General features: G+C 27.4%; 1 protein-coding gene across 1 annotated transcript; it reads right to left on the bottom strand.

The window, feature by feature from the left end:
* Positions 1 to 5,683: 5,683 nt before the first annotated feature.
* LOC119685632 lies at positions 5,684 to 10,708 on the bottom strand. Its single transcript, XM_038099978.1, has 2 exons — positions 10,275 to 10,708; positions 5,684 to 6,181 (listed from the first exon to the last, which is right to left on the bottom strand). Exons 1-2 carry the CDS (start codon positions 10,275 to 10,277, stop codon positions 5,684 to 5,686), a joined length of 501 nt encoding a protein of 166 aa, XP_037955906.1. The 5' UTR covers positions 10,278 to 10,708.
* Between the last annotated feature and the right edge of the window lie 1,077 nt (positions 10,709 to 11,785).

Below are 11,785 nucleotides of genomic sequence, written 5' to 3'. Positions count from 1 at the left end.
CTGTTGGGAAATGTTTTGACATAAACTAACTGAATTTCTGGATCAATTCATTTCTGTGAACAAAATATACATAAGATTAAGGAGATTAAAGAACAGCGAAAATAATAGATACAACGAAGTGCACCAAATCGTACGAATCGAAATATTGTCAAGTCTAATGAAGGGCTAATGAATATCTTATTCGATAGGGGCGCCACATATTCTTCATTACTCCAACAAAGTTGTATATTGCAAATTCTTAAACATGTCAATCTAAGTTAAACGGGCTGCTTAAAACTAAAATAACTCTACTTCGGTATGAAGTCAATCACCTATTCTGATCTAATCCAATTAATATGCAACGTCAATTAAGTGCAGCGCGTGTTTTAAAAACATATTTTTTAAAGTATTTAAATAATTTAAATAATATAAGAAGTGCATAAATTTAGTTCATGTCAACTGACGTATATTGGATTGCGTCAATATAAAAATAGTTCAACTGAAATCACGTTTGAGTTTACATCTGATCATGAACTTCATGACATTGTTAATGTCCTGTTTAGAAATAAGTGAACATTTTTAAAAAATATAAAATACATGAAGACAAACATCTTAATTTATTTTAAATAGATACAAAATATGCATGAAGGAAATTTGCGAAAGACAAATTTTTCGGAACAAGAGTTGAGATAAAATAATGAAAAAATTGCATTCGCTTTTTGAATATATATGATTTAAGGAACCGATATTATAACTATAACCTATACAATTTATTACTTACAAGATGTAGCTAATCGTTAATATATTATTATGAGCATGTCAATATATGGACAATCATTTTCTCTTGCATAAACAAAATATATAGATCTTAATGCATTTCCTGCTGAAACTGGAAACTCTGAAGAAGTAATTAGTGCGGATGAGATACACATTATTTTATAAGATCTTATATATGCAAATGAAACTATAACGTAGTACGCCATCTAGTTGACCGTATAGGTTCTTATGTTAACGTGATCAACGGATGATATACCCATGATAAATATATAAAACTGAGAATGTAGTGCGAGTGCGAGGCTATGTGATTTATACCTAGATAATAAATCAAACCACTTTCGAGGTATATACGATTCACAAAAATCTTTACGAAGAATACGAAAGTATTTGTTGTTGTTACAGCTAAACAAACAATAGATGACCTTCATTCTTGAGTTCCTGTTGGGAGTGATAAGCGGCACTTAATCATTTGTATAGACAAATATTCGGCCATCTAATCAAAATTGGTCGACTCTGTCGTTTGCCTATGTCGTTATACTCTATATGCAATTAGGCAATTATGAGAAGTTATATTAAAAACGTTTCTTGGTAAATGTGATTTCAGCTATTTTGATATTTAAGTCTAAAAATTTAAATTAAATTTTACCTGCTTCCTTCGATAAATTCAGAACTTCAGTATGATTGTCAACTTTAGTATAGGTATAAATATTATTTTGAGGAGCATGTTTATTGTGCTGTTAAGAGTTCTTAACATTAGTTAAGAATTACTTGAAAATATTATCAAAGTTTGGAGAAACAAACTATTTATTCTTAGAATCCTTATATTATTATTATTATTGAGTAAGGGATCGTGCACTGCGACCTAGAAGATCTATTGTGCCCCTTTGTCGGGTTAGAGTATTTCTCCAAGTCCGATTTCTTTAATGAAAGACAGTATGGATCCTATCTTCCCCAGTCTTGAATCCTTATGATCCATGAAACACCCTCCTAGGTGTTTCTTTGCTTATGCATCAGTGCCGGGCACTCCCCAAGCACATGGTATGCCGTTTCTCTCTCTTCCCTGCAGTATCTGCAGTCTGAGTTGGATTGAATTCCTAACTTCGGTAGAATCTTTATAAGGGATCCAACTTTTCTCAACTTTAATTCATTAAGACTCACACTTCGAATAGATATGAGTCGTATTTGTATCTAAAACACTACGAATTAAACAGCAAATATTTGCATTTGTAAATAAGTATAAATATATAAGTATGTATGTATATAAATATATTTAGTTGTTTTATTTGTGTTGTTTGCATAAAAAAACGTATTTTTTTAATTTGCCAAAAATTCCGCTTCTTAAAAAAACTGAATTTATTTTTTCATTATTCATTGATGGGATGTATTTGCTTTTATATCTATTGTTTTTTTATTAAATTTTTATTTTTATTTTATTTAACAATTTAATGAGGAATGACGCATTATTGAATTTTACTCAAATAAATTAGACAAAGCGTGTACAAATAAAATAAATTTTTCTTCAAATTCTGATAGAAATTTACGTTTTGTGAGTGATGAATGCTGGGGGCCAGCTTAATCCATCAAAAAAAAAAATGTTACACAAGTAATAATGAAATGAAACAGTAGAGCAATAAAGCAATGAAGCTTATAATTTGTTTGATAAACATAATTCCCTTTGCTCTTTATGGCGCTCCACTGAGCTTTGCCGTTCTGTTTCTAATATTACAAAGAATATTTCTGTGCGATCATATGTCGCTAATTTGTCTTTGTTTTTATATTTATTTATTCTTTTTTTTGTTTTTATTTTTTTTTTCACAAAAAAACTCAATATGTTCTAAGCGGGAAAGACCCTTGAATGTATCAAATGTACTTCAATGTATCGTTGAAGTAAAAAATTAAATTGATTATTCTCAGGAAATTCTAATTACTTTTGTTTTTGTAAACGCAAATAAATGCTCAAACGTATATTAAGTCTTAAATACTCGTACTTGCTTTCAATTATCTATTCTAAAAATTATAGTAATGAAATTGCCAAGAATGGAACCAGTTTAAGGTTGAGGTTAATTGTATTTTTAATTTGTAAAATAATGTATGTACACAGAGATATTATTTGATTTTCAGTATTGTTTCTATGCGAATTCATGAATCTACAATAATCTCTGATGAACTACTTGCAATGAATTCGCTAGATTATGTTATACTTGTACATTTAACATTTTAATTGAATTTTTTATACAAATCTATTTTAAGTGCACCCCTTGGGAAATTAAATCTTAGCCAATTAATTAATTAATTTTATTATCAAGAACTTTACTATTAATTACCTAATATCAATAATTGATATTTTTAATATTAACCCATATTGGTTTCTTCATTATTTAATTTTAATTGGCTTATTGTATTTTAAGTAAACTCTTTGGGGAATTAGAGCTTAGTCAATTAATTAATTAATTTTATTTTCAAGAACTTTAATATTAATAGTAAAGTAAAACTTATAATTTCAATGATTGATATATTTAATATCAACCCATATTGGGTTCTTCATTATTTAATGTATATTTTTTATTCACAATAATATCAGGCAAAGATCAAAACTCTTCAAATATAATAAAATTACAATTTACTAATAAATTCTAAAGCCAATATGATCATATGTTGCAAAAGTTTGAGGCTGTGCTACCCAAAGCAATATCAATATAATCCAAAGGCTTCGAAACAAAATTCTTTTTCAAACGTATCACGATACGTTCGTAATGTACTTACATATATATACACCGAGATCTTAACATATCAATAGTTGCTGAGGAAATTAAGGGATAAGCTGTAGCTTATTCTAAGCGACAGCTTATGCTAAGCAATTTGTGCCTAAGCGCTACACCGACGACTTTCCTGAAAGAAGACTTTCCTATATACTATTAATTTTCTTGTAACTAGTTGTAGTGTTAACAAACTTTGTTATATGCATACTTGAAATCCTTATAATACAAAAAAAAGAATAATAAAAAGTAAGCTGATAAGGCCACATTCTAAAATGAACAGTTAACCACTACAAGTAAAGCATATAGTATTTCACATTTTAACCATAGAATTTTCCACCACTATTACAGATTCCGCGATTTGACAACTGGTTTTGATAACATCCAATATTCTGAGCAACTTTTCCACAACACAATACTTTATGTTGAGTAGTTTCGTTAAGTAGCTTAGAAAAAATTTACATATACTCATTAATAATTTAATATTTATTACTTTAAAGCCACATATCTCGAGAATTAAGATAAATCGATAAGTGAAAAAGTAGCCAGAATATTAAAAATTACTTTATGTGTAAGAGCTGTGAACTAGAGACCATAATTCAAATATTTTATAAATCCTCGACTCTGACAGAGTCCATACTTAATATGCGAAAAATAGGGCATCAAAACTATAGTAATTGTACTTACTATATGTGTTAGAATAATTAAACTAGATACAAAATTATACTCATATATTACATTGATTACATTATTAATTATTATATAAAGCATTGACTAAACCAGTTTAATTTTTATAAGTATCGTTTGAAAGTATCGTTTTTATAAATAATTATCAATCACAATTATCTATCATATTTATCTATCATAATAATCAGAAAATTATATTTTATCATATTTTTAGTAAAAAATTAAATAAAAAGTAATAAATTTAAAAAATATTAATTTATTTATTTATCTATAAAAAAAAACTCATTTCAACACAAAAAAACATTTCAGCAAATTACAATTCTCATTTAGTTTGCATAGAAAAATTAAATTTTCATTAGGTACTTCAAAGATTAACGTTATTAATAATGCAAATGAAATATATTATTATCATAGAATATATTTTCACATAATGAATTTATTCATATTTATCAATTAGTCATATACATGGATTCTTAGAGAGTTTTGTTATGGAAAACTAAATTCAATATGAATTTATCAAATAATTTCATAAAATCTATATTATGTCAATCAATAATATCCGTAATGTGGTAGAAGTTAAAATCATTAAAAATTTATTTACTTTGGTGTCATAATCGATGTATCTTCCAAAAAAGCTACCATTTATTTTTTTTAATTTATGATTTAGGAAGAGTGTATAATTAACTTTAAGCGGGTTCTGTCCGCATATAACATAAACCCTACCATATTCCTGGCGATTTCTAATGAAGCTTAAACTGAAAGAAATTTATAGTTGAAATATAATAATTATTGTTCGAAATCATTTAATAGCTGGGAAATTTCAGCAGAATCGCCGCTTTTCAAGACACCTTTTGTGATTGATTTTATAAGGCGGACAACTACAACTAAGACAACAATTTCAAACCATATTTGGTTTTATTAAAAACTTTATTAAAAACTATATTTTCAATATAATAATTGTATACTAAGGGCAATGTTATGTAGAGTGTCATGAGCTCGTCATGAGCAAAATTGTTGATGTTTTCAATGCAAATTATAAGATTGAGAGTGAGAGAAAAAATAATATGTCGGTTCAAAATTGATCATAAGACCCGAAACTTTAAATACCCTCACACTTAAGCAAAGCAATGTTATTCCGTAATAAATGTCAACATTTGTATCTTTTATTAGCAAATTATTACAATTTCTGTGACATTCTGCATAACATGAATTTTGTCATTATCCAAAAGAACCAATTTTGACGAGCCCATGACACTCTACATAACATGGCTCTGAAAGAAGAATGTGACCAAAGCTTAAAAAATATTTTAATTTGAATTTTAATATAAAATTATTTATATATATACAAATATTCCAAAATAGTTCAAATTATACATCAATATATATATAAATTATTTATACCATACTATAACGATTATATTTTAAATAAATTAAATTTTGAAAATAAAATTTATTTTTAAAAATAAAATTAACTTTTAAAAAAATTAATTTACCTTTGTGTACGAGTAATAATTTTTTGCATGTAAATCTTTTGTTTTCTTGGAGAGATTTCGAAGAGTAGCCCCCGTGCACGCGCATAAATATTTTAAGCTGGAGACAACTTTTTTTGTTTCGGAATTGTTTAAATTATTGGTTGCGTCGAGATCATCGCAAGAATGATAAGAACTGTTGCGACGCGATTTTTTTATTGTTGAAGTCGGAGTGGTGGTATGTGATTTACACGGAGCAATCGAAGGTGAGGACTTATTATGACGAAAATAACCTTGTTGTGGTTTTTCTTTGGTTGCGTTGTAATGCTGCAGATTCTTTGAATATTGTTCATAATCCAGAGAAGGCATTAAAGCTTTATTGCGATGATTCAAAGCCAAATCATTCAATTGGTAAGCACTGTTATGGCTTTTAATAATTTTCACTTCTGAACTTTCTTTATCAAATTGTTCTTGTTGTTTTTTATAGGCGCTGGTAGATCTTGTTGTGAAATTCTGTAAAAACCTCAATTAATTAAGCATTTTGCTCAACGAACTCCTTTCACGAGGAAACTGTATAAACAGTTCTTGTTTATAAAAACAAAACAAAAATGTCAACAAAAATGTTGTTACCCTTAACAATTTTGAATGTTGCTGAAGTTTCTACTTGCGTATATACATTTTTATTATATTTCTTATTGTAAATATTATACAATACACCACTTGAACTCTAGATATTATCAATAAGTTCAAATTATACATAGAAAGGGGTGCATTGACTTTCGTTATTGAAATTTTTGATATGTTGTTGTGTTGTTGCGTTGTTGTTGCCAAAGAAACAAGGAATTACCAAGTATTGTCGAATAGCTTGTGAATTTCGCATGCAGGCCCTGACCTTGACTACTTGAAATTCGCTTAATGCTTTGTGTATCGCTTCTGTATACATCTGAATACATAGATTCAAGTATACTCAATTGTTTAATTTATTTTCTTTATTTGGCATTTGTTTTATTTGAACAATTAACTTGCCAAAAATAGTGTTAAAAAATGCTGAGATGTTTTGCTGTTGATTGTTACAATGAAAAAATTGAAATAAATAAAAAACATTTTAAATATTTCTGTTTAACGACATTTCCATGTCGCGATCTATTGTTTGGCATAAGACTCAACAGTTGTTGACTCAACAGACCGACCGCGCACGTATGCGGGCTTGAAATTGACTTTTTAAGTGGCGTTTGAGCCGCTTACACTCAAAAATTACATATTTCTCTTACAAGTCCCCGCCACTACTGACATCGGCCGAAAACTAAACCTATTGCTGTCACGAAGCGAAAGTTATTCGTATAACTCTTCAACATGATATGCTATCACAAAACTAAAACGTGTACAATAAATAACTATATTCATTTCTTTGTATTTGTTTGTATCTATGTGTCTGAGTTGAAGCCGTAATTACCAAGTCGAGTTTTGTTTTTGGTTAAGTCTAATTTTAGCTCTAAATGGTTTTTTGTTGAGTTATGTTTTGTTTCTGCTTTTAACCATATAAGCTACAAACAGTAGAAAGCGTCATTTTTCTTAAAATATTTATAACATATTTTCTATGCTTTAAGCGGAAAATATACACACCACATACTATAACCCCCTGTTGTAGGTCTATGTTTATTAGCAATAAATAAAGAAAATTCATTGAAATTCTATTTGAGTAAACCATGATTCACTAATTACCAAAGTAACGATCTCGAATTCTACTCAAATTAATTTTGTTTCTAATTTCAAACACAAAACACATAATCACGAAAAATATATATAATATATACATATATATATAATGCATCGCATTTATCCCTTCTCAGGTAGCACATATTTTTAATATGAGTTGGCAATTTCGTGGGTTTTAATTAATTTATGTATACAAAATTCAGGCTTTGAATTGATGAATGACATAGAACTCTTCTTTATTCTAAAATGCATTATAAATTTTATTTATAAATTATGGAATTATATATTATATATAAAAATATATATAAAAAAAAAAATATATATATATAAATATATATATTTATATATATATAATGTATATATATAAAAAATTGCAATTTAATAAAATTTTATAAATTACACCGAACAAACAAAAATAAATTACCAGATTGTGGCAACATCACCAAAACTTTTGAATTCAATTTTATAAAGTCGTTTGCAATCAGAAATATATAGAAACCGATGGTTAGAAAAAATAAAATCTTTTTATATTTGATACATACAAACTACGAGTATTTTTTAGTATACGATAGACCCAAACTACTATATATCGTTTATATCAATTTATAACAACTTTTTATTTCGCCAGTTCATAGATACAATTTATTCTTTAATATATGAGAGACCAAAGCCCATAGTTGACTTTTTTTATGTACACATACAAGTCATCACTACACATAATTCTACGATGAAGTGCTTTATAAACTTCGCGAACAGATTTATTTTTTAATAAGGAAATTTCCACAATTCGGAAGCTGAATTCGGAACACTGTGTGATTTCGAATTCTCTTTTTGGATTTTTCAATTGTGTAATGTTAATTGGTGGTTGTTAAGATGTAATCTGCAACCCATTTTTTATTAGACATACTGATCTCTGGTAATAACTGGTTAAAGTTCAAAAATTGAGGTTTTAAATTGTTAATAAAAAACATTTTATTTTAAGATATATGTTTTTAGTAATATTACTACGAATAAATAGATAACCCTCTCTGTCTTTGACATTTTTTTTCTAAATTCGCCTACTTACTTATCAAAAAATAAGAGTTTATAAAATACTTCTTAAAACGGTTCTTTTCTACAAGCTCATTTTAAATATAAATCTATGTTTAAATTAGGAGAATCTATGTTTAAATTAAATTAGGAAATTCCGTAAGAAACGGAATTTATCTATGTTTAACATATAATTTATGTTTATCTATTTATAAATAGATAACAGTAAATATCACAAATTTACTGTAAACACGAACTTCGTATCTCTAAAACTAAAAGTTTCTTATAAACCCTTTCAAGGTTTAATTTTTGAACTGATTTGTGTGTCCAAACCTCTAGTTATCTGCTAACTGTAATCGCTCTATAACCATTTTTATGGTAGCCCACTATATAATTTAGATTATCTACAATTAGATTAACCATTTTAATAACAAATCTTTCAGATATGCATAATCAGATATGCAATGTATTTTTAATATTAAAAATGTTTACTGAGATATTCTATAGAAATTTCCAATACTCTTATTCGCCAATTTTTATTCATTATATTTTCATTAAAATGTATGCCTTTAAGTTGAGTTAAAGCCTCATAGAATTGCGGGTTTCAAGAGTCTTAACATACTACAATACAACTTCAAAAAGTATGTGTACAAAAACAAATTTGCAACAACAACAACAAACTATTTGTTATAAATAAATAATATTCCTTAAAAATTTTGTAAGTTAATTATTGATTTGCATTATTACTACGTATTTGTATATATTAGTAGGAAGGTAAGTCCAGACTAGGTTATAAGAATAATTTCAATGTTCGATTTAATTACTTTAGTAGATGAGGTTAAGATTGAAGATGAATAAGATATAGTATATTATTATGTTGAGGCTATTTGAGGTTTCTTCATAACCCCTCCCTACACCTTGACTGGGTTATTTTTTATCACTTCACCAGACTAAGCAATAATTGATCTCAGATCTGCACACCTCCCCGAGGACCCTGTATATGTGTATAATATTTTTCATATGCTAAAAGCACTACTAGTCCTTGATTTCAATGTTCTGTAATCGAAGCTTTTAGAAACTGAAGCGATGACACGTCTCAATTCATTCAGAACATTTATTAATATGAAATATGTATTATGAAAATTGCTTGAAATGAAAACAATTGTTTAAATTGCATTATAACAATAAACGTAAATAAATTTAATAAGCTGTTAAGTTGATATGAAATTGTTCGTTCATCGTTTGTTTGATTGTTTATTTGTTTGTTTTATAGCAAACAAATCAAAAATATCTAAAATAAATACGTGAAGTAATTTATTTGCATACTTTGCATAGTCAGCGATGCTCTCCAGTGCACAGCGGGGCTTGCGAGTAATGCTTGTGTTCTATTATTAACAACAATATAAACAACAACAACAACAACAACAACAACTACAGCAACATCCGTTGAGAAGTTGAACAAGTCTAAATAGTCATTTTGCATATACTTTATCGCTTTCACTTTGTTTGTGTTTTTGTTTTTGATTTTTTTTTATTTTTATTTTTATTTTTGTTGATATGCCCGTACATGCTTCCATGCATTTTTGTTGACATTTGTGAAACCAACAACAACAACAACAACACTCAACAACAACACTCAACAACAATAGCAAGAACAACCATAAAAATAATAAAAATATTCATGAACATGTAGTAGGCGCGCTGACATTTATAAACTTTGATGCCAGCTAAAGTTCATTTATTGTTGTTAGTGTTTTTGTTATTGTGTTTGTTATTGTTTTTTTTTTCCAACAAAATAAATGTAAAATCGTTGTACATTTATAGTAGGGGGAAAAATATAAATAAAGGAGGTTTATTTTACCATTTGAGATTGACGTGCGTATTTTATTTTATATTACAAAAAAAGGAAATGAAAAATTGCATTGAAAATATTTGTAAAATTCATCACTAGTAGTTCATTAAAATACATGAAATATCGATTTTAAGTATTAACATCTTTTGCTCATATCCACCAAATTAACAACCACCGCCAATATAAAATTGTTTTGGAATACCGTTTATGTTTATGGTAAGAGGACACTGAGTCAACAAGGTAGTCAGACGGCACTCACAGGACAAATGTCCTGCTTTACAATGTAATCATCCGATTCTCACACAAAAGTCGATTTTATTTTAGTCAAGGGTTCGTTGCACTTCCGCGTACACTTTTTTTCTTCTCATATATAAAACGTGTTTTAAAGAACAAATTGCTATTATTTACTGCACTCTATTATTATTAATTCTTTTGTACTGAATAAAATTTTATTATATTTCTAAATATTTTTTTATCAAAAATAACACTCCAAATTTAAAATTTTATATTGCATAAAATTTGCTTGATTTTTTTTGTTTTCTTAAATTATTTGCAATAAAATATTTAAAAAAAAACTTTATATTGTATAATAAAGTAATGGTAATCCAAAATGAAATTGTTGATAAACAAATCAACAATAAATCTAATTGATTTGCGAACAGTCTCAGACGACGACCAACGCCAACAAATGTCAAAACCGCACTACGAAATTGAACTCAATTTACTCAGATTCTATACAACAACAAACCAACAAACAGCGCTACTAGCCGAGGGTTGCGCTGGTGTGATTCATCCCACAATTTCCCGTATTTGCTTGGCCCGAGAGCTTTGACTGGCTATGCACTCTTCAACTGAAGAACAAACGCGTGCGTTGTTCTCCATATACAAAAATTCTATTTATTATTTTCTCTGTTTATTGTTTATTTGCTTTACTTATCTTCTTTGTTTATATTCTACTACAAAATAAAAGCTCTCAAGTCGAAAGCTTTTTTTAATTTTAAATTTGAATTTTTGAACAGCACATATCGTACGATATTTGGGTTATTGAATACAAACTATTATCAAGCGATTCTTGCAATTAAAAAGTGAATTATTAATTATTGAATTAAAATAATAATGATTATAATAACAATAATGATACATTAATTTACGTTATATATTACATAGAAAGTATTATAATAACACATATACTATAATATATATATATAACCTAGTTTTACTGCTTGAGTTTAGATTTAGTTTTAGTTTTATAATTTTGCTTTATTGATGATTTTTAGTATTTACTAGGTTTTCTTAAAACTAGAAATTACATTAATAAGTATTATATACAGCAGGTTCTTAACATACAATTGTGTATTTTCCTAAGAGTATCTTACGTTATCACAGGAGACTTATAAAAAAATAGATAAATTCATAAATAACATTGACCATAAATTTTTCTAAAAAATTTAAAATAAAAGGAAATTACATCATTTTGCTTGAGTTTAGAATATGCTACATAGAATTAAGTATTTATGAGC

Source organism: Teleopsis dalmanni, chromosome 1 (assembly GCF_002237135.1).
Source record: "Teleopsis dalmanni isolate 2A chromosome 1, ASM223713v2, whole genome shotgun sequence".
Classification (NCBI taxonomy): domain Eukaryota; kingdom Metazoa; phylum Arthropoda; class Insecta; order Diptera; family Diopsidae; genus Teleopsis; species Teleopsis dalmanni.
Note: the sequence above shows the minus strand (reverse complement) of the source record. Positions and strands in the feature narration are given on the sequence as shown.